Here is a 27,905-nt window from a genome sequence, read left to right on the forward strand (position 1 = left end):
TTCTTTTAAGGTGCATCTGATTACTTCCTATGTTCATGCCCATGATTGATGGGATGATTTCTGGTCTCCAAACATCTACACAGCCTGGAAAACAAAGTAACTCATTGTTACATTTGTGACTACCTCCAGTTTCCAATAAGGATATTAACTCCATTGCTTTAAATGTCAGTGTCCCCTGACTTTGCCCAGTCCTGCAAGGAACTTCTGTTTTTGCTAGGACCTGCTAGGGAAGGCTTATCTTGATGTTTCAAGACAGTGCAAGCTTTAACTTGAGGCTGGGAGTTTGTTTCAATGTTACTTCCCTTTTATGTTTGCTTTAAAGTAATAATCATTTATTTGTGGTTTTCTCCCCCCCCCCCTTTTTTTTAAGCTTTGTGCTTTCCCTGATGTTGCACACTATTAAAAACTGCATCTGGGGGCTGGGGAGATAGCTCAGTTGGTAGAGTGCCTCGCAAGCACAAGGCTATGGGTTCAATCCCCAGCACCACAAAAAACAAACAAACAAACAAACAAAAACTGCATCTGTCTTTTACAGGACTTCAGGCTCAAATTATGGAGTGGGGTAGACATTAGAACACTAATTGACATTTAGCACCCACTCGTGCTCCATTTACTTGTGTCATCCTGTTTCTCAGGCATCTCATGGCAATCTAATTAATATCAATGTTTGAGATGAGGACACGGAGGCAGTCATCAGAGATCATAACATCAGAACTGGTCCCAAGCCTTGTCTAACTTCAAAGCCCAAACTTTTTTTAATTTTTGGTTTTGGCTTAGTCTAAGAATAAGAGGAATGGAGGTGAAAAAGATGGTATTTGATCAGGCATTTGGCATTATACATTTAATTCTCTTAACCTAGACCTCATCATTCCTTCCTGTTATCACTTCAGTGCAGGTTTTATTCCTGAAAATGAACTTGTCAGCAGATCATTTTCCTTTACATCTTTCTGGAACAATTCCAGATTCTTAAGGTATTACAGATTAAGTATCTGCCTACAGGCATTCCAGAAAGCAGACAGCCTAGAGAAGGCGTGGGGGATAAATTACATGAGTGAGTTCCTACAAAACTGCTAATAAAACCTATTGCATGGGTAAAAGGCAAAGGGTATAATTTGCTGACAAGGTAGTTTAGTTCTAGCTACCAAGAATTAAAAATACACACATGCGCGCGCACACACACACACACACACACACACACACACAAGATACATTATTTCTTCAAACTGCAAAAGGAAAAGAATCTTACTCAAAGAGAAAATGAAAAATTTTCCAGTGCTGAGAATTTATTTGTATAAACTCACAAAGAATCTCTTTTTGACTTTAAAGTATGTTTTCCTTGGACAGTAAAGTAAGATTACATTCTACATTGGTCAAACTTTAAATGTGATTAGAGTTTATAAAATACAATTCCTTGTAATCCCAGGAGGTTGAGGAAGAAGAATCGAAAGTTCCACGCCATTCTGGCAACATGGACAAAAATAGATGTAAAAAATAAAAATGATACAGGTCTTACAATGTAGCAAATCGTTTCCATTTCACAGTGTTTATTTTTTATACTTTGTTGATATATATATATATATATAATTTTTACTACTCTCATAGTAAACTTTTTCATTTTTACTTTAGTTACTTTTCTCTCTGAAAAGTGAAGGAAATTTCTCTATGAGAGGTACTTGTATGAAAAAGGAATAAAACTAATTTCTGGATTCTTCTGAATTTGATTTCTTAGGTTGACAGATGCAGAAAACTTTTTTCACAAAACCCACAGTAGTTTAAATGATTTAAGAACATAAAAGAAAATGAAACTTCTAGGATAAATGTTGGTGAACAAAAAGGGTGAATTGCAAAAACGTAATACAGTTAGAAAAAAGGAAAGATGCATATTTAAAAATTAGGCGAGCATTTTATTTAAGTGCAAGTTATTTCTAAAATATGGAACAGGGTTTCTTTTAGGAAATCGGCTTTAACAGAAAGCAGAGCACCGTTTATATTTTATTTATCCTTTCCTTCACATTCATTTACTGTTTCTTAAGTGAAGCAAAGTGGTGCGGGGGCCTCAGAGGTTGGTGAACAGATACTTGGAAAAAATACCACTAGGGCTTTCCTGGGCGAGGTCAGGGCCGGAACGCAGGGTGCTGATGATGCGGGTTTTAATGCACGTCAAGAGCTATTTGTCTCATGGCTTTAGAGGGAAAATACCGTAATGCTAGTGTCCCTAGACGTAAGCAAGCAGAGTCTGGAGGCAGGAAGCCCTGGCCGGGCTCCTGGATGGCCCTCCTCCCCGCCCCCGCACCCCACCCCCGGGGCACCTGTTTTTGCGCTCCCCACCGCGGGCGGTCCCGGGGCTGGGGCACCGGCGCGGGCCCGCTGGCACTGCGGAAGGGGGTGGGGTCCCGAGCGCTGACAGCCGGCACATCCCGGGAAGGCAGCGACGCCCTCCCCACCTGGGCAGGGGCAGCCGCAGCCACCCGCTTGGAGCCCGACGGGCGCGCCGCCAGGGCTGGGGAGGGGCCGCGCGGAAGGGTGGAGGGCGGAGGCCCGGCGCTGGGCAGGGCCGGGTTGCGCCTCCCGGGCCGCTGGGGTAGCTCAGGGGCCGCGGCTCTCGGAGGAGCAGAGCATTTGCCCTGAGGGTCGGTCGCGTCTCAGGAGCCACAGGAGCGCTGGCCATGAGGACCCTGTGGATGGCGCTGTGCGCTCTGACTCGGTTGTGGCCCGGGGTCCTAGCTGGCTGCGCCGAGGCGGGGCGCTGTTGCCCTGGCCGGGACCCTGCCTGCTTCGCTCGCGGCTGGAGGCTGGACAGGGTCTATGGGACCTGCTTCTGCGACCAAGCTTGCCGCCTCACCGGGGACTGCTGCTTCGACTACGCCAGGGCATGCCCAGGTGGGTGGCTGGGCCCAGGGTGGGGGCGCCAGCCCTTTGCCCGCAGCCAACCCGCTTTGGGCAGGGCGCGGCGCCAAGGCCCGCAACCCAGAAGCTGGGCGTTCCCCAACCCCTTCCATTCTGGCCTGTCCAGTCCTGCTGTCCTGATACCTCCAAGCCACCTCCATTCATACCCCGCTCAATCCATCCTAAGGTCTCCCAGTCCTCTCCACTTAGATAGCGCCAAAGCTCTCCTCCACCCCCCACCCCCCAGAGCCTGGATGGAAGGAGTTGGAGCCCTCTGCTCTTCTCCTTGAAAGGTGTGGGGCCACCTCTGCGCTTGAATTGTGAGACCTAGGATCTCCAGCTGGGTAAGGCCACATGGTGCCTGGAGAGATGGCATCGACAGGTTCCAGCATCGTGCCCTGGGGCAGGGCCAGACTCCACCTGTTTATTCTGTTAACTTCTTTGGAGCTGGTGAGCGGTGATGAGGGCAGGAACATTTGATTGTCCCACACTCTGTGTCAAACTTAGGGAGGGTACTTTGCTCTGTAGAACAAGTTCTTAGAGAACTGAGGTTGTGCTCATCTGTGGACCCCACCACACAGAACAGCCCCTTCCTCCTAGGAAATGTTCTCTATGTTCTTGGATTTCAATTCTATCTATGTAGCATGATCAGTATTTTTATCTTGAGATCTCTATCGAGTTTTAATCTGACTTGTTTTTCCTTTGGGTCTGTCTTTTTAATTTTTAAATCTCCACAGTATCTCACAGTTCCTTGCCTCTGCAGGGTTCAATAAATGCTGGTTCAATTGAATTAAAAGGTAAAGGAAGAAATGGTGAGTATAGCCCTGCAGAACCTGGTTTGCCTGAGAAAAGCCAGCTCTTGAAATAAAAGTAGTCCTGCTCCCTGCTAATCACATCACCCCAAAAGGTACAGATAAGTCAGGGTTTGAGTTCAAGGATCTCAGGGTGTGGGGTCCTCAGTGTCTTCTAGGGAGAGGAACCCACAGGGTTGTACCATCCCACAAGAATTGGATGCCAGTAGGAATGAGCACCCCTCCTGCCTCTTTGCTGCATGAGAAGGCTGCCAGCCCCTGACCAGACTTGTCACTTCAGTCTGATGCTGCAAGAATACAGTTGAAAAACATTAAGATTTGCTGACCTTGGTTGAGAGCTAATGATGTACCCATGAGTAGTAATATTCTTTTTGATAAGCTTCTTTGCCTTTCTTGCTTCAAGGCCAGGGTATTTTACTATTAAAGGTGGGAAATGCCCTCAAGCTGCATGTCTCTGTCCCTTCCTCAGAGCATCCTAAACCCCTGTTGTCCTCCCTTACCTGAATAACTCAAGCAAAGCCTCTCTCACAAAATCACTCTGTCTCATGAAGGGCTTGCCTACATTTCAAAGGTAAATATGGAATTTATGTAGCCCAGATGATGTGTCCAGGTCTGTGGTAAGCATAGGGACAGAAAGATGATAAAGATGCAGGACAGTTGAGCTAAGAATACCTGCAAAACTTCATGCAACATGCTCCAGTACAGTAGTCCCCCATTATCTGTGGGAATACATTCCAAGACCTCCAATGGATGCCTAAAACTATGGATAGTAATATCACTACATATACTGTTTTTTCTTATATGCCCTGAAGCACTGTCACATAGTAGCAGGGTTAATCTGTCCTTCCAATGTTCTTTGCCCAAGTGCCTCCTTTGCATCATTGTTTTGCACATTTGTAATGTTTTGCGTCATTGTTTTGCAAAGAGTTATTAATAAAACAAAGGCACAACGGTTACTTGAACACAGAGCACTGTGATACCAGGACAGCTGATCCCATAACTGAGATGTCTACTAAGTGGTTGGTAGTGCATACAGCTTTTTTTTCTTTTTTGGTACTAGGGATTGAACACAAGGGTGCTTAATCACCGTGCCACATTCCCACATCCCCAGCCCTTTTTAATATTTTATTTAGAGACAGGGTCTAACTGAGTTGTTCATGGCCTAAGTTTCTGAGGCTGGCTTTGGGCTTTGAACTCATAATCCTCCTGCCTCAGCCTCCCAAGCTGCTGGGACTACAGGCATGCCTGGCTATACAGCTTTGATATATGGGACAAAGGTATGATTCACATCCTAGGAGAGACAGAGCAGGGCAGTATGAGAGTAAACCATGCTACTCAGAGTGACTTGTAATTTCAAATTTATGAATTGTTTATTTCTGGAATTTTCCATTTGATAGTTTCAGATAGCAGTTGACCATGGGTCATTGAAACAACAGAAAGTGAAACTGGGAATAAGGAGGGATCACTGCCAAAATAGGTGACCCAGGAAAAACTTAGAAGACAGGAGGAATGCAAGGAAGACCTCCCAGAGGAAGTCATGGGTGACCTAGTCAGGAAAATAAATAAGAGGTCTCCAGGGGGAGGAGGGTGATACTCTGGCAGGGAAGCCTAACATTTTTTTGTCCAGCAGGTACTTGTGTAGGGCAATCTGTGCCAGGCCCTATCCAAGCCCTGAGACTAAAACAGTGAACAGGACAGAGGGTGAGTGCAGTCATAACTGGAGAGATTCAGCATCTGAGAGGGATGGGCCAAGATGAAGCAAGTGTGGAGAGAGGGACTTGCTTTCTAAGGAGGCCTAACAGTGCTAGCAGAAGTTGCAGAACCCTCAAAGTCTTCATTACACACACGCACGCACGCACCTTATTTTCAGTCTAGGAGGTCGAAATACTAAGACCAAGAATGAGTTATCATGGAATGGGGATTTACTGGGTAAATACAGAAGAGATAGGCAAGCTTACCGTCTCCTGAAGAACTCAAAACAAATCACAGCAAGTGCCTGCCTGGGAGAAGAGCTGGGAGTGGTAGATGAAAGAACCAAAGCCAGAAAAGGAAATGGTATCTGACCAAATTAAAAGGAGCAGGGATCCCTAAGTGTGCTTTCCCAAGGGGTCAACTGAGGACCTTGCAGACCTAGATAAGAGAATAGCAGACTCAGCACTGAAAAAGTTCCTGCTGGTAAATTCTCTGCAGTTGAAGTTTCTTGTAAAGGGAAGAAAATAGAGACAGTCGGAAGCTGACCGCCTGGTAGGAGCCTGACGGATGCCATCAGAGCTAAGGGTAGGGCCCAGACTCCTCTGCCCTGAAAGAGCACAACTGAGCTGACTGTGGGGGCTCTCAGCTGGTTGCCACTGGTCCGCCTCACAGGCCCAGAGCTAAATGACAGCTGGGAGCTGGCTCAAGGGCGAGACTGGAATGAAGGATTCCATTCTTACAGAGAATTCCTTCCGAATATTTATTGTATACTTGTGGGTTTTTTTTTCTCCAGAAATAATCCAAATGCAGCATTTTCTTCCCCATAAAGTCAGAATCCTGGGTTCAACCTTTTACCCTGCCACCTGTTGACTTTGTGACTTTGGAGAATGTTATATCCACTTCTTGGGGCCTAAAGTGCTTCTTGTTTTTTTTTTTTTTTTTTTTTTTTTTTTTTGGTACCAGGGATTGAACCCAGGGGCACTTAACCACATCCCGAGCCCTTTTTAAAATATTTTGTTTAGAGACAGGGTCTTGTTGAGTTACTTAGGGCCTCACTAAGTTGCTGAGGCTGGCTTTGAACTTGCAATCCTCCTGCCTCAACCTCTTGAGCCACTGGGATTATAGGCGTGCACCACTGCACCCAGCTAAAATACCTCATTTGTAAAAGAGGAATGATAAAACTACCACGTGGGACTATCAAGTGGACAAAAGGAGATACTATCAAAAGGGTCAGGGATGTGGCATATAGTAGGCAAATGTATCATTGGTCATCTCTTACCACTACCGGGCATTGGTTGACATTTTATTTCATTAAATATGTATTCAATAAATTTATAACAACATAGTGCAGTCATCTGTATTAATATTAAATAATAAATATCTTTTATTGAACTCCCACCATGTGCTAGGTACTTACATACTTAGTTTTATTCAGTCTTACCAAAAATTCTGTAAGAAAGACAGGTCTGGTCCACAATCCCAAAATCCAAAATTTGATGATCAAAGTCTAAAAAGTACTAAAATTTGGAAGTTTTTTCATCAGTCATTTGGACCAAAACCCACCTTCCTGGAACTGATGAGAGAAGATTATTGATATTCTTTTTTCTATCCCATGTAGTATGAATATTTTTTGCCTCAAAAATATTAACATGTTTTGTAAGGTTCTACCCCAGCCCTGCTGGGGAGAGGGGATATCTAGATCCTAAATCTTAGAAATCCTGAATTCTGAAACTCATCTGCTTCTAGGATTTGGGGAAAGATACGGACCTGTATTAGTATTTTACAAAAGCAGAACCTGAGACTTTCCAAGGGTTCCGGTTACTCAAATTCAAATGAATGAGCAGTAGAACTAAGAACTTGAACTCACACCATTTGATTTAAAGTTGCCACTAGCCACATCTGTTAGTGTAAATTCATGATTATTATATTCCTAGATAAAGCAAGGTTATCTAGGAAGCCCCAGTGACTCTCTATACTCAGAACCATTCAGCCTCTTAGAATCTCTTTTCTTCTTACCCAAGGTTATAGAACCTACTGTTGCTGCCCAAAGCCTTTGTGACTGAGATTATATTCAATGTGAATGGAAAATGTAACTGTGTCCTTATAACTAAACCTGTTTTACTTCTTTTCCTTCTGATTTTTTTCATCTTGATAAACACATTTGGGAGGGGGTGGTTAAGATGAAATGCACTTCTTTTTCTAACTTGAAAGGTTTATTTGTGTTCTCATGTGAAAATAAAAAATGTTATTAGATCTGCAGAATAACTAAACTGTCAAAGAAATCTGCTCTGAAGTGAATTATCTCAGAAAACCTCATTATGATGATAACATTGGTTTAATATCAATAATGTATCATAAGTTCCTCCCCCTCTACAGTAAACAAACAAAAAAGATAAAAAATCCTGCATTGAGAGTTGAGTGTGGTGGCACATGCCTGTAATTCCAGCAGCTCTGGCTGAGGCAAGGAGGATCACAAGTTCAAGGCCAGCTTCATGAACTTAGTGAGGCCCTAGGCAATTTAGCAAGGTTCTCTCAAAATAAAAAATAAAAGGGGCTGGGGTGTAACTCAGTGGTTAAGTGCCCCTGGGTTGAACCCCTGGTACAAAATATATATATAAATGGTAGAAGAGGGGGAAGATCCCAATTTCTCTGTCTTCTTGGAAGACTTCCTTGCCTTATGCACAATAACGCCAATCTAATTTACCAGCTGAGCATCTAAGATTTGCATGATAAGATGGTCAAAACAGTAGGTTTCTTTGGATCACTGACAGCAACTGAAAGAAAGGGTAATAACTCGAGTAGGACAGGACAAAAAAAAAAAAAAAAAAAAAGTAGCCCCTATGGAACAGTGTCTTCTCTTAAGATTCCTGGAGAGTTCAGAAAACAAACTGGCTGAAGTATGATGACATCATTTCTGGAGGGATCAGGGGCATGGTACTTGAAAGCTCACCCAAAGGACAGATCTGCAGTCCATGATGATTTAGAAAGCTGAGAATTTACAAGAGCTGGAACAGCCTGAGAGGGTTGGCTTCCTCTTGTCTTGGAGGAAAAAAATGAGTAGGTCTGGAGCCAGTATTCAAAGCACCTTGATGCAACGGCAGTTAGGTGCAGCCCCTGGCCATGCAGCGAAGGGGGTAAGTTTGGACAGCCACCTGCATTGATGCTGTCTCAGGCACTCACCCAAGTGCTTCACAGCTGTTAATTTACTGGCGTCTCCCAACCTGCTTAAGTTATTTATTTCTGTCTCATTTTATGGGCAAGGTAACCAAGGCACAGAGAGGTTAGGTAACGTGTCAAAAGTCACATCACTACTGGGCACAGTGTCACATGCCTGTAATCTTAGCTATCTGGGAGACTGAGGTAGGAGGATCACAAGTTCAAGGTCAGTCTCAGCAACCTAGGGAGACCCTGTCTCAAAATAATAAAAGAGTTGAGGATGTGGCTCAGTGGTAGAGTGCTCTGGGTTCAATTCCCAGCAACAAAAATAACAACAACAACAAAAAAAAAAGAGAGAGAGAGAGAGAGAGAGAGAGAAAGAAAGAAAAAAAGTGCCATCGTAAATAAATGATGGAGCGTGAGACTTGAAACCAGGAAATCCATATCCAGGGCCCACACCTTTTAAACATTATGTTTTTCGGCCTCAAAGACATGAGATTTATGGGACGCAATGTACTTGGCAGGGTAGGCGCCAAGTTAATATCAGTGGAGAGGGTGCGCCATCTCTCCATCAACTTTGTGCTCTTGAGGGTAGTGTCCTGTTCTTCTTTGTAACCCCTTCACCTGGGGATCGAGCCCTGGGCTTCATGCATGCTCAGCATGTGCTCTACTGCTGAGCTGCACCCCCAGCCTTCTTTGAAACCCCTGATGACCATCATCACGCCTCTTAAATGTCTGTCAAAAGAACTTGCATAGTCATTCCACCGAGGGGACAATGTCTGTGGCTTCAGAGAACATTGCTATCGGGGTGTAACCACAGTTCCTTTTAAAAATAACATTTTCCTTCCCTTGACCACAAAATACATATTTATTGCAGGTAATTTGAAAAACATAGGAATACACAGAAGAAGATAAAAACTCACTTGGAAACCTGCTACCCAGGGAAAAAAAGAATTATTTTTTAAATTTGTATTTCCTTTTTCTTTCTTAATTTTCTCCCCCTAGGTTTACATGGTGTGTGAGATTCTATTTGTCTAGCTGGGCAAGGTGGTGCATGCTTGTAATTCTAGCAACTTGGAAGGTTGGGGCAGGAGGATTACAAGTTGGAGGCCAGCCTGGGCAGTTTAGCATACCTTGTCACAAAATAAAAAATAAAAAGTGCTGGACATGTAACGTGTGGAAGAGTGCCTTGGGTTCAATCCCCAGTATGGGGAGCGGGGAGCTGTTTAATGAGGCAGTCTGTTTCATTGTCTTGCTAGCATTTCACACGCTAGTCCAATTAATATCTCAAAAGAGAAATAAAAATCTATTGAAAGCCAACAACATGATTTCTGCAAGAGGAAAAAATACTTGATAGTTTTATTGGAGCTTTTTGAGGGGTAAATAGGCCTTTGGGTGATGTAGTCTCATTCAATTTTCAGGGAAACTTTGACAAGTTTATACCAAAAAGGATATACAGATACATAGAGAAAAAGGCAGATGACAGGTATTTAAAGTTGTGACACCATGGGAGGTATGTGTCTGTGTGCTGGAGATAAAGCTGTTTAGTTTCTCTTCCATGGAATGTCAAGAAGTAATGGCTATGTATAAATGGGTACTGCTCTCAGTGAAGTGTAGAAAGAATATTTCCATAAGAACAATTAGGACTATTTGAACTTAACAATGTGAGGAAGAAAGCACTTGATCGTGGGTGGCCTTAAACTTGGTGGCAAAAAGCCAAGCAGGCAGGGTTAGATTACAAAGGAGAGTGCTTGAGTCTCTGTGATTAAACAAGGAGACACTGCTACATGAAAACAAGAACAAGGCCTTACACTGAGGAAGAAATAATCCAAATGATATTTATAAAACTAAGGGCTCTTCTCTGGCTAGCAGCTTAATTTGCTGCTCTGTGTGTGTGTGTGTGTGTGTGTGTGTGTGTGTGTGTGTTGTGTGTATTTGGCATCATCAAGAAAAGCATTAAAAAAAACTATTAAAATTGCCCTTTGGTAGCCAAAGACAGAGAATAGTGTGTCCAGTCTTACTGGCACAACTCACTGAACTGTGATGGACTTGGGGAAAGCCCAGTACTAACCGTGAGGCAGGATGCCTCCTCAGAAAGATGGGGCCAGAACTGGAGTCACACACCTGCAGCCTGCATGGGGAGGAAAGGAGACGAGGAAACAGTCAGACCAGGATTGGAACAAACGAAGCAAACAACTTTTTTTCACCCTTTCTGAAACTCTTGAGTGAGGAAAATTGGGGTTAAATAAAAGTAAATACTACTTAACATCACAGATAGTATAATTAAAGGAGCTTTGACTTTCAAGATGTCCTGGCAGGTAATATAAATGGATTAGAAAGGATTGGGAGGACTTGGACTTGGGAGGGTCAGGAGAGGTTGAATCTCCCTCACCTTAAGACACAGAAAACAGTGCTTCTTCCAGTGGTCACCTTGTGGGGCCAAGGTTGCCAGACTTGACTCAAGGAGAGCCCAGACAGATCAGGCCTGTGATTTTGGCTGGATGAGTTTCTGATTTGTTCCTCTATGTCCACTCCCTGTCCTTCCCTTTCTGAAGCTTCTGTCTGTGTTTGGCTTCCAAACAATGGTATAAGCCAATCAGAGTCTGTTTTATGTAGAACATTATTTAGGGAGGAGGACTAGTCCCATGCCATTTCATTAATTCATTTAACAAATATTTATTGAGGACCTACCATGTGCCAAATACCAGGCATGAAAAGAAAAATGATCACAGTCCTCAGGGGCAATAATCATAAATAAAACAAATATATAAATTATGGAGCTTCTAGAAGGCAACATTGAACTCTAAAATGAAATAATTGTGTGTATTTATATTTGTGTGTGTGTGTGTGTGTGTGTGTGTGTGTGTGTGTGTGATGAGGATGGGAGGCTACTTAGGCAAGCTAGCAGAGAACTCTGAAGAGGAAGCAGTTCAGCGGAGATCTAAAGGATGAGCTGTATTCAGCCATGCCCAACATGGTAAGAATATTCTCTGCAGAGTGAAAACATGGACAAAGATCCCAGGGTGTGAATAAACTTGTTTTTGTTCAAGGGGTAAAGAAGTCAATGTGGCCGGAGCAAAGGTGGGGCATGGGGGTGGGTGGATGTGCAGAGCCTCAGGTGAGAGTGGAGGGTCAGGGAGAGGTCAGCCTACACAGGGTCTATAGGACGTAGGAGGGAGTTTGGATTCATTTTAAGTGAAATCCAAGGGTTGGGGACATAGCTAAGTGGTACTGTGTTTGCCTAACATTCTCAAGTTCCTAGTTTTGAACTCTGCCAGTGCAAAACCAAACTCTAATGAAATCCAAATGAAATAAATGAAGGAGTTTATGAAGTAAAGTCACCCCCCCCAGAAGAGAAATCAGTGGTAAAAATTTCAATGTAATTGAACTTGGATATAACTCACTATTTCTATTAGATTATGTGAAAATATATCTTATTCTTGCCAGGCATGGTAGTGCATGTCTGTAATCCCAGCAGTTTGGGAGGCTGAAGCAGGAGGATTGAAAGTTCAAGGCCAGCCTCAGCAACTCAGTGAGACCCTGTTTAAAAATAAAAAACAAGAAAGACTGGGGATGTTGTTCAATCAAAGTCCGCGCCCCCCCTCCCGGCAACCCCCAGCATCTCCAAAGAAGGAAGGAAGGAAGGAAAGAAATAAACATATCCTACCCTTATGTTTAGGTTCATTGCTAGAATATATAACTTACTTTCTCTTCTTGGCCATTTTCTTGTGGCTGTGGTAGAGATATCTGATAACCAGAAAACTCTTGAGGAAAGGAAACCAGTTGGCAAATCAAGAAGACTCTAATTGCCAGGCATGGTGGCACACGCCCATAATCTGCTACTTGGGAGGCTGAGAAAGGATTGCAAATTGGAGACCAGCCTACGCAACTTAGATCCTGTCTCAAAATAAAAAGGACCAGGGACCCATGGATGTAGCTCAGTGGTAGAGCTTCTGCCTACCATGCACAAGACATTGGGTTCAAAAAAAAAAAAAGGTCAGAGAGAAGAACTTGATCATTCCTTACACCCTGGATCTGTCTATCATCTCACTCTCCAATGAGCTGGGAGCCAGAGGTGCCACTAAGCCTATAGTAGGAAGTAAGATACATACTTTGTTCTCCACTCCCTTATAGCACTATGTGGGGTCACTGCCCCCCAGATAAACTACTTGCATTCAAATCCATATTTTATGGGCTGCTTCTGGGGAAACCTGAACATTAGGTTGAGTTTAAACACAAAAGAAAAGAAAGTCACCGAGCTTCCTGACACCCATAACACCAGGTTTCCTTCCTGAGTCAAAGGCATTTATACCACTAGGTAACACAGCCTGGCAAGTTCCATTAATAGCAGGTGAAAATAAATGTGAAGATTGAGAAAGTCAGATTTTAAGAAAGAATATTCTGATATGCTCTAAATAGATGTGATTTAGATAAGCTTTAGTGGGAAAAGGAACAAGAATACTAATGAGACAGTTCAAAAGGAAATATGTGTCACACAGTCGTTAATATATGACTTGTGGTAATAAATCAGTCAGAAATTCCTTCCTAACCCTTAACCTCTGTGACCAAAGACCTCTTGTGACCTACAACAACTCGCAATCCAAATAATCAAAACTTCACAAGTGAATGAAGAATAGAAGCTTTGTGTAGAAGAGAAATAAGCACCTGAGATTAATCTTACAACACAAAAATATTTTGTGCAACACGTTTTTATTTCTATGATTCTGTGTGAATTTTCCCCATTTTGTCTTACAATGAAACCATTGAGATGTTGTTGTCTTGGATCCAGAACTTTCTGATTATCTTTAAGGGCTTTTATTTTAAGTTTTTGTGATTGGGTCTCCCTGTGTTGCCCAGGTTAGTCTCAAACTCCTGGGCTCAAGTAATACTCTCACCTCAGCTTCCCGGGTAGCTGGGACTACAGGCTTGTACCACAGTGCCATGCTTTTCTGGGGGACTTTTAAAGAGATAAATTGAAAAAAACAGGAAATAGCATTTTGCCAAGGAAGAACCTTATCATTACAATTAATGCAATGGTTCTGTGTTTTTGAGGACTTCGATTGTGGGATCAAATCAAATTAAATAAATAAATACTGGACAGGAGACACAAATGTTGAAATCCTAAGATGTTAAATTTAGTCAGAATACGCACACTATTATCATCTTTTGCCATGTGACTAGAGACTAAGTCAAGGCCATATTACTAAATTCTGAGTTAATGTCATGGCAAAATCTTATTTTATAGTGATGTCCAAATATTAATATTTGAAATAAATGCATTAAAAAAATATAGCTGGGCGTTGGTGACACATACCTGTAATCCCAGCGGCTTGAGAGGTTGAGACAGGAGGATCACGAGTTCAAAGCCAGCCTCAGCAAAAGTGGGATACTAAGCAACTCAGTGAGACCCTGTCTCTAAATAAAATACAAAATAGGACTGGGGATGTGGCTCCCCAGTAACCCCCTCCAAAAAAACCCACAAATCTAATGCCAGATGTGATGGCATTATACACCTATAATCCCAGCAACTCATGAAGTTGAGACAGGAGGATCACAAATTAGACACTAGCCTCAGCAATTTAGTGAGGTCCTAAGCAACTTAGAGAGGTCCTGTCTCAAAAAATAAAATGGGCTGAGGATGTAGCTGGGTGGTAAAGCGCACATGGATTCAATCCCCGGATCCCCAATACAAACAAAAACAAAAATGAAAAAAACAAAACAAAACACAAATATATTAAATGTTTATTAGAGTCCAACACATCAGGACATCAGGGCAGGACTAGCTACACTCAGGGATGAAGAGGTTTGGGGGCAGCGAGGTAAGGACAAAGGCGTCCTTCCCAACCAGTACCCAGCCTAGAGATCTCTTTAAATGTCTTCTGGTCCAATGGTTCAATGAAATGGTATCATGAAAATTAAAAGGACAAGGTCAACGAAAGATGACCACAGTAGGGAAGTGACCTCTTACTGGCTTTCCTAAGGATGTATACATGGTGGATGTTGGGAATGAACACTCACATGGTTCATTTTTGCTTCTGTAAGATAGCTGACTTGATAACTGTGGGTATTTATTTATTTATTTATGTTGGTACTAGGGATTGAACCCAGGGGCACCTTACCACTGAGCTCTATGCCCAGCCCTTTTTATTTTTTATTTTGAGACAAAGTCTCACTAAAATTTCTTAGGCTGAACTGGAACTTTCAATCCTCCTGCCTCAACTTCCAAGTTGCTGGGATTACAGGTGTGTACCACCATGCCCAGTTACCTACGAGTTTTTAGATGATAACAAAATCATGTTTTAAAACAGTATTAAAACGTGAATTACTAACAGATGTTTATGTTGTGGGAGATTCCTTTCACATCAGTAAGCTATGTGTTGACAAATATTTCCTCCCCAACCATGAACCCTAAACTAGTATGTTGAAAAGCAAAATAAGTTTTCACATATAAACTGTCAAAAGTCCAAATCAAGGTTTCAAAGAAGTCAGAGTGATTTCCTGTAGGAAATACTATGAACTTGAAAGTATGAGGGTGGTAGGGAAAATGGGTTTCACTTGGTGGAGAGTTTTGGCATCTACTTCAGGGGCACATCTGTCTTCTTATTCTTTTCTTCTCATATTTAATTTCAAGTCCTTAAATAACTCAATTTAAAAACTCATTGCCATCTTTTTAAAAGACTCATTAGAATTTTCAATGGGAAAGTTAAATGTGAAACCAATTGATTTTATAGTCAAGGAGAGGAAATTGCAGTTTTAAATTCTATCTTCAGATTTGGTAAGTGGACTTGAGAATAAAAGAAAGAGACTGGCTTGACTTGTCTCTTAGGTGAATTCTAAAACATGCACTGGACTCCAGGGAGCAGCCTAGCACATGGGTGACTGCTAGAGGCCAGCGGAGCCCTGAACTCTACCAAATGCTTGGAGGAATACAACTAATGGAAAGCACTAGTCTTTAGGGCCAAATCAAAACTAACTGTACCTCTTCATGTACTGTGAGTACTTCTCTGGGTGCTGGTTGCTCATCTCCAAACTCCAGCTCTCTCACATTTATGAGCCTGTGAGCTAAGGGGGGGGGGGGGGGGGGAATGCAATCTGAGAAAGCCTGAATTATAGAGGTCCCTGTGTGTTGCCCTAAACCATGTATCTTATGTAGACACATTTGCTAAGAATTGACATGGTAAAGTATTCAGATTATTGGTAAGTAAAGTACATCTTATTTTTTATATTTCTCCTACCCCCCCATGTTTTCTATAATGCTAGGCGAGCACTCTACCTCGGAGCCACAACCCCAGCCCTGTGTTTTCTATAATGAATATGTATTATTGTTATACTAAAATGTCTGGGTGGAGGAACGTGGGGGATGGAGAAAGGATGGCTACTGGGTACAGGGGTGCAGTTAGGAGAAATAATTTTTAATGTTTTGTAGCACAGAGTAGGGTAACAAAGTTTGGCAACAATCAATCAGAGGCAGCAGAGAGGATTTTGGATGTTCCCAACACAAAGAAATGATAAATGCTTGAGGTAATGGATATCCCATTTGCCCTGATCTGATCATTACACATTATGTAATACATTATTGAGATATCATAATGTACCTCATAAATATGTGCAGGTGAAATGATCTGAAAAGGGAGAAATGTTATAGGCAGGGGCACATACTGTTAATATCAAAAACCAAACAAAAGCAAAGATCTTATCTAAATCTAACAGTATGAGGAAGTTCCCTGCAGGAATTTACCTGGGCGTGTGTCGCTGGCTCAGACACACCTTCAGGATCCGGGGCAAGCGCCCGCACTCCATTATCAGTTAACCATCAGCGCGGGCGAAGGCAATGCTCTGTGTGTGCCCGATGCAGGGCCCTGGTCAAGGTGAAGTGGACCTGGGCCAAACTCGACTGTGTGTTGGCGGGATCAGCATGCTGGCTGGCTGGGCTTACTCAGGTGCGCGCCCTCTTGTGCTGTCTTCCAGCTCGCCCGTGCTTCGTGGGGGAGTGGAGCCCCTGGAGTGGTTGCGCAGACCAGTGCAAACCGACCACCCGCGTGCGGAGGCGCTCGGTGCGGCAGGAGCCCCAGAACGGAGGGGCGCCCTGCCCGCCCCTGGAGGAGAGAGCCGGCTGCCTGGAGTACTCGACGCGGCAGGGCCAGGACTGCGCGCACGCCTTCGGTAGGGGCGTTCTCCTGGTGGCGGCCTTTGTTATCTTTGATGACTTTTGGGCCACTTCATTCCATGAAAGGCCAGGGCTGTGCAGGGAAAGGTCCACACACTGCGGGGAGTGAGTGGGTGGGGCCGGTCTGCCCAACGTAGATAGGAAGCTCAGGAAATGCTTAGAAAAGGAATTAACGGCCAGCTGTACAAATGTCTCTCTTTCCCTCGCTTCCCTCAGTGTTTTCAGCTCGATGGCCCATGCTCATTGTACATAGACTCAGCAATAAAACACACGCACGTGGCTGTGTGCGTGCGTGTGTGTGGTGTGTGTTCCCGCGCTCAGCCTTGCGCACCCAGGATCAAGCCCATGTCTCCAATAAACTAGGCACCTGCCTCTGAGCAACACAGCAACCTTTGCATTCACGTGGGTTTTAGTGAATCAAACAGATGAGAGGACTTTTTGATTAATTATTTTGAGGTACTAGGGATTGAACCAAGGGCACTCTACCACTAAACTATATCCTCAGCCCACCCCCCTCCCTTTTTATTTTTATTTTAAAAACAAGATCTAGAAAGTGAGTTCCTTCTGCCTTAGCCTCCTGAGTGGCAGAGGTTACAGACTACAATTGTGTGGCACCATGCCCCACTGTGATTGAGAACTTTAGATAGGATGATGCTATTTCACACCCAAGTGTCCAGCCAGGTTAACTATTTCACCTGCACTGTGATTCCTTATTAAATTAAAAATTTATTTGCACACTCACAAATTTGAGAACTATAGAAAAATGTTGCTAAACAATGATGAAATGATTCTCTTAAAACACCTGCTTCTGCTCTCAAGCTGAATAGCCTTGGGCTGATGTGATCTGTTTGGTGATTTGAAAAGTTCATGGTAGTTGTGGAGTAACCAATGGAGGCTGGCTCACTAATACGCTAGGAGCCCCATGAGTCTCACAAAGAATTAAATGAAAATGCCCACGTGTTGATATGGATTGAACCAGATACAGCAAAATACTGACTTCTCAGGATAGTGAAGACCCTATTTGATTCATAGAAATTTGGAAAATTTTCTCAAGCTGTTTTGTTCCTTCCTTTATTCCAAGCATGTGTTTGTTTCTTATTTGGTACCAGGGATTTAACCCAGAGGTGTTTAACCACTGAAAAACACCCTAGCCCTTTTTATTTTATTTTTTGAGAAAGGGGCTCACTGAGTTTCTTAGAGCCTCTCTAAATTGCTGAGCCTGGTCTCAAACTTGTGATCCTCCTGCCTTCGCCTATTGAGTTGCTGGGATTACAGGCATGTGCTATGGCACCTGGCTCCTGTAGCTTAACCACTGAACTTGCCCTTTTTATTTTTTATTTTAAGACAGGATCTCACTAGGTTGTTTGCAGCCTTGCTCAATTGCTGAGGCTGTCTTTGATCCTTTGAAATTCTACTGCCTCAGCCTCTCAAACTGCTGGGATTAGAGGCCTGCACCACCACACTCAGCTTCTGTAATTCTTTCTTAGGGGTCTGCTTGATGCCACATGTGGACTGAATGTCAGGGTCAGGGTTGAGTGGAAAATTGACGTGGAACTTGCTGTCCTTCAGATCACTGTCTAGTGGGTGGGAGCACATTATCAAATGGTCCCAGAAAATTAATCCCAGGAACATAACTGTGGTAACAGGTGTAACTGACAGCAAACAAGCGAGTTGACCAGTACTTAAAGCTGAGTTAAATATAATAAGGTAATCTCCTTTGGTCTTGGTTGGGCAGTGCCTCCCTGCAGATAGAGCTGTGAATGCAGAACTGCCTAAGCAACAGATCGACATGATTAAACCTGATGGGTGGATGTAAGGGGTTTGAGGAATCTGGGGGCTAATCAAGGGCAAAGATATGACCATGAGAGGCAGTAACATGCTTGGACAGTGTAGTATGAGAGAGGAAGTTCTCACAGTATGAGGTCGTTGAGGCTTATGGTGGACTGGGAGGAGGGGAGGGGGACCATCCCAAGGGGTACCACCTTGGGGACAACTCCCAAGGTGGGGGTGGTGATTGGAGAGGGGTTTACATGTCTAGGTGATGTCTCTCAGCAACACAGCAGGGAGTCTCTGAATAAAACTCCAAAGAGTAATGTCAGCTTGGGCTCTATCTTATCAATGGCCAGTGGATGGTGGGTACAACATCACCGGTATGCAAAGCAGGCAGGTCCTAAATGGCTAAAAAACTGCTGTTTGGCTATGTTTAAAAAACAACTGAATGGGTTTGTGCCAGGCTTTTGAGCTAAAGGGTCTCAACCTGGGGTGAGGAAATAACCAACGTAGGGCTGTTGTGGCTCATTTTTTATAACACTGGGGAAGCACGAGGCCCATGTGAGAAACCAGAAAGGCCTGTGGGGAGCATAGAGAGTGCTGTACTTAAATTCTGATCTTTTGTTTAAAAGCCCTGAAAAACCACTGTAATCGGAACTGTGGGTGGAAAAATAGAAAAAAATTAAAACCTACGGAAAAAAAAAGAACTGGTTGGGAAGTATCACTGTGTAGTGGTGAGCCTGGGTGGAGGCCTCTCATCCATGGGACAGTCACATTAAACTCATGGAGAAATAATGTAGTGCTTCCAGAGTGGTTGCTTAGGGGCGAACAGTAGAACAGAGTGACATTCAGCTCAGGCATCCTGCAGAAACACTAAAGAACAGGCTCAGGAGGAAGTCGCTGTAGGACTCTTAGAACCTACAGTAGGGATAAGTGACCTTTCTATTCTTTTGTGGTATTTGGCTGCTGGAAAGTGTTTCTTTAGCACATTAGACCTTGGTACCACCTTAAGCTGTTGCTTCTCCCCAACCTTGGGTCTCTTTCCAAAAGGGCAGTGTGACAGGAAGTTCAAGAAGAGGATGTTAGGCAAAGCTGAGTATGGTGGTGTATGCCTGTAATCCCAGTGACTGGAGGCTGGGGCAAGAGGATCCCAAGTTCAGCCAGTCTCAGCAACTTAGCAAGATAAAAAGTGAAAAGTATTGGGGATGTGGCTCAGTGGTAAAGCACCCCTGGGTTCAATCCACAGTATTAAAAAAAAAATGCTGAGATTGAAGGATATAGCTCAGTGGGTAGAGCACTTGCCCAGTGTGTACGTGCACGTGAACATACACACACACATACACACACACTCACAATGAATAAACAAATACAATAGGATACGGGGCCAAAGGCACCAGGGAGCATTTCATCAGCCCAGGGGATGGTGTTGCAAATATGGCCCATGCATAGCCCCTAGGGGTCTCCTCCCTGCCTTTTCTGTCCTTTTCTGTCTCCTAGTTACTTGCCTTCCTCCAAATGCCCTGTCTTCCCAAATTACTCTTCTCACTACTTCTGATCACACTCCACTAAGAGGACTGTACAGGACAGTCTTCTCTTACCCCCAGGCGCTGTTAGTGACTTTGGTTTGACACTAGCAGGAGTTATCTGTACTTAGTCTCATTTTCTAAAACATAAAATAATAATCTCCTGGTTTGGAAAGAGGAATCTGCACACATTTTTAGCTCTGACTTCAGTCTTCAAGATTCTCCTGCCCACCAGGGATGTCTCTACAAGGCTAACTCCTGTTGCTGTGATTCTGCATTACTTGGGAATTACATTGTTAGAACTGCAAGTTCCTGGGACCCCACCCAGACCCACAGGCTCAGAACCTTTGGGGTGAGCCCAGCACTCTGAGATGTAACAAGACCTTCAGGGGCTCTAATGCTTACTGGAGTTAGAGAATCGCTTCTGTATAGATGTACAAGCTTGGATATACGCCCCTACCTGCATTGTAGCTGGCAAAAGTTCCCAAAGTGCATCCTTTTATAATAGTGTATAAAAAGAAGGATGTGTTTTCTCTACCAAAGACTTGTCAGAACATAGGATGGTATCTGCATGATCTCTTTACACGAGGGAGATAGGATATAAAGCGTTTTCTCACTTTATTTGATTAGATGAACCCTCTCCTCAAGGGGAAACTCACTAAAATCACTAGTATCCATGAAATATGCTTCAGAAAATGATAGACCACTAGGGGAAAATGAGAGGAAACTGAGAGAAAGTAAAGTCATCATCCTGTCTGATGGATTATTTGGGGACCTGTGGCCCTGTTTCACCCCAACTCCTGAGCATTTATTTATGTTTCCACTAATTTAACGCTCACTGAGCACCTATTACATGCCAGCACTTTGCTAGGTTTTGGAGATCCAAACTTGAATAACAAATAGATCACAGCTCATTCTAATTCAGGGTGATGAACAGTGTGGAAGAAAGATCAGAGGTTGGTGTGGGACCATGGAGAAGAGGGGCTCTCAGTTCTGCTGCATGGCCACCTGTGTACTGTTACTACCAACTGCCATCTTCCACCAGACTTCCTGTGCACACAGCATGGCATACTAATCCGTGGCATGGCATACTAATCCATGGCATGGCATACTAATCCATGGCAGGCATACTAATCTGTGGCATGGCTCATACTAATCTGTTGGGCTCATAGTTTCAGAGATTCAATCCATGGTCAACTGACTCCAAGATGAGGCAGAACATCATGGTGGAAGGACGTGGCAGAGGAAAGCATCTCAGGCAATGTGGCAACCCAGAAGCAGAGAGGGCCCAAGTGGAAGGAGTCAGGGATAATGTAATTCCCAAAGGCACATCCATAGTGACCTGCTTCTTCCAGGCATGCCCTACTTGCCTGCAGTTACCACTCATTAACCCATTGAAATTATTAATCCATCAAATGGATTAATCCACTGATTAGTTTGCAGCTCTCGTAATTGATCATTTCACCTTTGAGCATTCCTGCATTGTCTCACACAGGAGCCTTTGGGGGACACCTCATGTCCAAACCAGAATAGTATGACCGAGGACTTTTATAGACATTATTGAGTCAGTCTTCATAGCAGTACCACAGGGAGTATAGTAGTTTTCTATGACTGCTGGAACAAAGCTTCACAAACTTAGTGGCTTAAAATAACACAGATCTATTATCTTACAGTTACAGTGCTAAATTGCAGACATTTATTATTTTGCTGTTCTGTGGGATAGAATTTCAACACAGGTCTACCTGGATTCAAATCAAGGGGTCAGCCAGGACATATAACTCCTTTCCAAAGGCTCTAGGGGGAATCTAGTTCCTTGACTTTTCATGGATGAAAGGGAATTAATATGCAGGAGCTCAAAGTAGAGCAGGTTGTACCCTGCAGTTTTTCGGAAAGTAGAACTTGCAGGTGATGAACTGGGCTTGGCTATTTAGCTAAGGAAAATTTCAAGCAAAGTGTTGAAGCCTGGTTTCTTGTTGCCACTTATAGTAGAACAGGAGAGAAAAGAGTTAGATTGAAAGGGAAAAAAAAATTGTAATCCTAATAGAATCAGGATTTGATGAATTGGGAAATTCTCAGCCTATCAAAATGGCAAAAGTATGCTAAAATTAAGAGATTTGATACAATGGAGTTCTACTCAGCCATAAAGAAGAATGAAATTATGGCATTTGCTGCTTAAGGGATTGAAATGGAGAATATCTTAGTGAAATAAACCAGACTCAGAAACTGAAAGGTAGAATATTTTCTTTCATCCACGGCAACTAGAGTAAAATAAAGGAAAGTGGGAGGGAAGGATAAAGGGAAGATCAGCAGTGTAAAAGGAGATGGAGAGGCAGAGTGGAGGGATGTTGCAGAATGAATCTTAAAAAAATCATGTTATATACGTATATAAATATATCACAGGGAATTTCATTTTTCATGTATAAATAAAAAGAACCAATCAAATATAAATAAATAGATGAGTGATAGGAAGTCTAGTAGAGGAGGAAGAATGGAGGAGGGGAGGGAAGACTGGAGGGAAAAGGGGGGACCACGAACTAAAATTGAATTCCATACATGTATGAATTTATCAGGATGAACCCAATTACTATGTATAACTATAAGGCTCCAATTTTTTTAAAAATGAGATCTGGACCCGGAGGTGCACATCTGTAATCCCAGTGACTTGGGAGGCTGAGGCAGGAGGATCATGAGTTCAATGCCAACCTCAGCAACTTAACGAAGCCCTAAGCAACTCAAGGAGACCCTGTCTCTAAATAAAAAATAAAAAAGGGCTGGGGATGTGACTCAGTGGTTAAGTGCCTCTAGGTTCAATCCCCTGTACCAAAAAGAAAATAAAAAAGAGAGAGAGAGAGAGGGAGAAGTTTGCTCTTAGGAAAGCAGATTGTAGAGAAAAATCACTGAGGATGCAACTGTACAACTTTGCTCAGAAAGTTAGAGGTAACAAATTATCACACTTAGTGGTCTGCACTACACAAATTTATTGTTTTGCAGTTCTGAAGGTTGGAAGTCTGACATGGACCCCACTGGACTAAAGTCGGGGCGTTGGCAGGGCTGCATTCCTTTCTGGAGGCTGCAGGGGAGAATCTGTTGCCTTGCATTTTCCGTTCTCAGGATGCTGTTCACATTCCTTTTCTCATGGCTCCCTTCTTCCATCTTCATAGCCAGCAACCCTGCCTCCCTCTGTGCCTTTCTCCTGTAGTTACATCTTCTCTGGATCTCTTGCTTTTTTCTGTACTGGGAATTGAAACCGGGACGTTTACATGCTAAGCAAGTGCTCTACCACTGAGATACATCTCTGGCCTTTTAAAAAATTTTCATTTTGAAACAGGGTCTCACTAAATTGCCCAGGCTGTCTCAGCCTCCCTAGTAGCTGGGATTACAGGTGTGTGCCAGTTGCCTGGTTTATGACTGAATCTCTTTAAAGTCTCTTGTGATTGCACTGGGCATGCCCACATAATCCTGGAGAATCTTCCCATTTAAAGTTCAACTGAGTAGCATCTTAATCCCATCAGTAACTTCAATTCCTCTTTGCTAGGTAACAGCATGTTCACAGGTTCTGATGATTGGGTCATGGACATCTTTGGGGGGAAGTTCTCATGTCCAGCCAGGGAAGTAGGACAGGGTCATTATCGTTTATACAGGAGGGCTTGGGAGTTCTGGGAGGAGACAACTCTAGCAAAATGCAACAGAGCTTAAACCTGGATCTCACAGATCTGGTCCTGTGGGGACTTCCACCCGCCCCCCCCCCCCCCCCCCCGCACCCGCATATTGTTTTGTCGCTAACAGTCATCATTAAGGTAAAAATTGTGATTTAGCTTCTGAAAACTAAGTGGAAATATAAATGCTCCATGAAGCCAGTGAACGAAACATGATGGCCGAGCCTCTCTTGTTAATGGTCGAGCAGCTGTTACATTTTTCCTGTTTCATTTAATAAATATGATTGTATTTTATCGTTAAAAACAAATATACAAAGCTGAATTATTGAATTTTTGCACATGTCAGACATTTATATGCATTTTTCCTCCTAAAAGGTGATCAAGCTGTAGTATTATAAACTGTACGCTTCCAGGTTGGTGCCCTTTGTCAAATTTCCATTTTATTCTCTTGTGCTGTACCTACAGACTAGTGATTTTAAGCCTGCTTTTGTGGTAACATATTGTGTCAGTGAGCTTACAAAATTCCCAAGGCAAATTTAATTTACTTTCATGTTCAAAGGAAATATGTGCAGTACCATGCTTTTAAAAGTGGAAGTTGTTGTAAAACCGAACAATGGTAGGCACATAGATTGCCAGCAAAGTTCGCAAATGGCCTGGGCACAAAGAATATATTACATTCGAATGTCGTTGCCAGAAGAGGGAAAGGAAGGGGAGCTAACATTTATGGAGAGCCTTTGTCCTGGGGCACCTAGCTACGTGCTTCTGCACATAAGCAGAAATGGGACTGAAGGCAAAAATAATTTCTAAATTATTTGCCACCCTTGAATAATGGAAACGAACTCTGTGGGGCCTATTAAAAAGTGGTTCTGGTTCAGAGAGCTCCAGGCCATCAGGCTCCTGGTCTGTTTATGGAAGACTCATGTGGGGGAAGGGTGCTCTCTGTAGAATGTGCCACCCAAGCCCTGGGGCTGCAGGGGGTTGGGAGGGAGAGGCAAGGCCCTGGGTAACTGGCCTGCTTTTATGATATGTCACAACCACAGACCAGGAGCACAGAGCACAGAAAACGATGGATAGTCAGTCTTCACAAGCAGAAGACATCTCAGCTGGGGCCCTTGCTCGATGTAGTAATTTTCCCTTTGTGTAACCTCTATGCGTCTGTTTTCTGAGTAATAAGATTGGCATATCACCTCTTTGCAACGTTTCTGTGAAGACTGAGAACGCATGATGTGAAATCACGCCATTAGCCAGCAGGCTACACCAGGGAGCATCATGCTACAGCGTGGATCTGCCCGCGGCCGTCCTTCTCCCACACCTCTTGCATGACAGAGCATAATGGGCTACAGTTTCCCCTTTTTCTTTCTTAAATCTGACTTTATACTGAGGGTGGTGATTAGGGATAGAAGAGGAAAAAAGAGCAGAATTTAAATACTTCATGGGAAATATGCCACACAGAACAGCAGAATTCTATAATCTGCATTATCGTAGTGCAGCTCTGAAGAGTATGCTTTGGGACGGGTGCAGTGGGGCATGCCTGGAATCCCAGCTATGTGGGAGGCTATAGCAGGAGGATTGCAAATCGGAGGCCAGCCTCAGCAACTTAGTGAGGCCTTGCCTCAAAATAAAATTTTTAAAAAGCAGTGACTGGGGATGAGATTAGAAGGTAGAACACTCCTGGATTTAATCCCCAGTATTGTTATTTTTTAAAAAAAAAAAAAGTATGCTTGGGAGACCTTGCCTGGCTCTGCCATGTTTAGACATGAACCTTGAACACATTTCTTAACCTCTCTGTGTCACAGTTTTCTTGTCTGTGAAGATGGGAAATAATAGGATCGATCTCTGAGGGCATTTTAAGAATGAAAAGAAACTAGTATATGAAAAGTAACTTAGCATTGTGTTGTGACTGGATGTAGAAGTGCACAGTTTTTTTTTTTCACTACTCGGGATTGAACTCAGGGGTTCTTTTACCACTGAGCTATATATCCCCAGTCTTTCTTTCTTTCCTTTTTTTTAAGAGAAGTTTTTGCTAAGTTGTCCAAGCTCACCTCAAATTTATGATCCTTCTGCCTCAGGCATGCATCCCTGTGCCCAGCTAGAAGTGCATAACAGTCAACTTTTACTTGTGTAACTACAGAACCTTATCTAAGGATTCTATTTAGAAACTATAGTCATATATTTATTTCCCTTCTACGTCCTAACCTCATTATTTTCTGAGCTATACTTAAAGTGCCATACCTTTGAACTATTTTAATTTTTAATTTTTTTAATTTTTTGGTACAAGGGATTGAACCTACGGGTGCTTAACCACTGAGCAACCCCCCCTTTTTTGGACACAGGGTCTTGCTAAGTTGCTTAGGGCCTCACTAAATTGCTGAGGTTGTCCTTGAAATTATAAATCCTCTTGCTTAGCCTCCTGAGCCACTGGGATTGCAGGTGTGCGCCACCACACCTTTCTTTGAACTTTTGTAATGATATATACAGGACAAATTAGATCACATGGTTTGAGCTAAAGAGACATATCCTGAAGGTTTTATATCTGACTTATGTGAAGCTACAAGGACTTAGCAGTAAATTTATTTTTCACAGTTATATGTCAAAGAACCGAAATAAAAACATATGGGAAAGCTAAAATCCTTTAGTTGTTTTGTTTCTGATGATTGGGTCTGAGAGACACAGGGAAGGATCTGGATATATGCTCTCATTTGCTCCTCTTAATTCTGTCTGTGGATTTTAGAAATGCAAAAGCTACAACCACATTTAGAAAGAATGACATGCTTGTTTTGGAAAACAAACTTTTTGCAAGAAAGAGTCCCACAAGCCAGGACTCTAAGGGTTACTCTAGGTGTAGACAGTTGTCATACTGGGGAGATTAGGCACCAAACCACAGGACACAAGAACTATACCTGCAACTCTTGGGAGTAAGTAGCTACCTGATGTTGGATTGCTCTTGTCTTGGATTCGAACGGACTCCTCATTCAGAAAATCTAAGAAGGAATTGAGGTCTGCCATCTTGTGGCAGTAAGGAGCCAGACAAACATCTTTTTTGCATCCAGTGCCCTCACGCAACATCAGTCTCTATCTGCCCTTCCTGGGAGTTTATAAAACAAAAGGCAGGAAGTTTTTTGAGCATCTCAGTTGCCAGGCTAAGTACAGTCGGCCTCCATAGCCACAGACTCTACATCTGCGGATTCAACCAATCAGGACTGAAGAGTATTTGGGTGAAAAACAAAAACGGTTCTGTACTGAACATGTGCAGACTTTTTTCTTGCCAAGAAAAAAAGATATGATTTAGAGCTGGGGCTGTAGCTCAATGGTAGAGCGCTTGCCTTGCACAAGTGAGGCACTGGATTTGATTCTCAGCACCACAGTAAACAAAATAAAGATATTGTGTCCATCTACAACTAAAAAAATATTTTAAAAAGATGATTTAAAGTATAAGAGAGGGGCTGTAGCTCAGTGATAGAGTGTGTGCTTAGCATGCACAAATTCTTGGGTTCAACCCTCAGCACCACACATGCACACACACAAAATTACTATATGGAAGTATGTGCATAGGTTACATGCAAGTACTATGCCATTTTACTTAAGGGACCTAAGCATCTGCTGCTTTGGGTGTCCTCTTGGGTCCCCAGAACTAAGTACTGTGATGGGCTGACAGATCTGGCTCCATGAGAATGTTATAGGCCAGACTATAAGGGAAATGACTAAACAGACTCCATTTTGCTCTGAGACTCCATGTTATGTAGGAATAAGCTTCTCCCATGGGAACATCCCACCTCTTTAACCATCATGTTACTTAGTGTGACATGTTTAGCGATACAAAATGACAATTCTTATGTAATGAAAAATTGCTCTTTTGATTCCTATTGCTCCTAAACAGTGTACCGTGTGAACGGTGATTGTGTGGATGTTAGTAAACATTCTTTAGTTTGTACCTAGGTAAGGGTCATTTTGACCCACTAACCCCTCTGTTGATGATCTCATGATGCTAGTTTGTAATTTCGAATCCTAGCAACAGATACTTATGATTAATGTGATTTTTGGTAAAGAACCCCTACAGCACTGTGGTCAGGGCTGTTCTACCAGTAGTCATTTTTGGGGGCATTGTGTGAGACATTCAGCTGGCCGGTTTAATAAAGACTCTCAAATTTGGACTTCTCAGTGGTGATCAGTCTGTTCTTAAGTTGTACCCCATAACAGTACCCACGGATACTGAGGATCAACTGTGTAGAAACAGAAAACCATG

General features: G+C 43.1%; 1 protein-coding gene across 1 annotated transcript in view; it reads left to right on the forward strand.

Moving 5' to 3' along the window:
• Nucleotides 1-2,386: 2,386 nt before the first annotated feature.
• The window catches only part of Sbspon (somatomedin B and thrombospondin type 1 domain containing), a 32,398-nt gene continuing 6,879 nt past the window's right edge, over nt 2,387-27,905 (forward strand). Inside the window, exons 1-2 of the mRNA XM_047561009.1 lie at nt 2,387-2,880; nt 16,515-16,709. Coding sequence (XP_047416965.1) covers nt 2,667-2,880; nt 16,515-16,709 — 409 coding nt within the window. The 5' untranslated portion in view covers nt 2,387-2,666. The remainder of the gene's footprint in view (nt 2,881-16,514; nt 16,710-27,905) is intronic.

This window comes from Sciurus carolinensis, chromosome 1, assembly GCF_902686445.1.
Source record: "Sciurus carolinensis chromosome 1, mSciCar1.2, whole genome shotgun sequence".
NCBI lineage: Eukaryota > Metazoa > Chordata > Mammalia > Rodentia > Sciuridae > Sciurus > Sciurus carolinensis.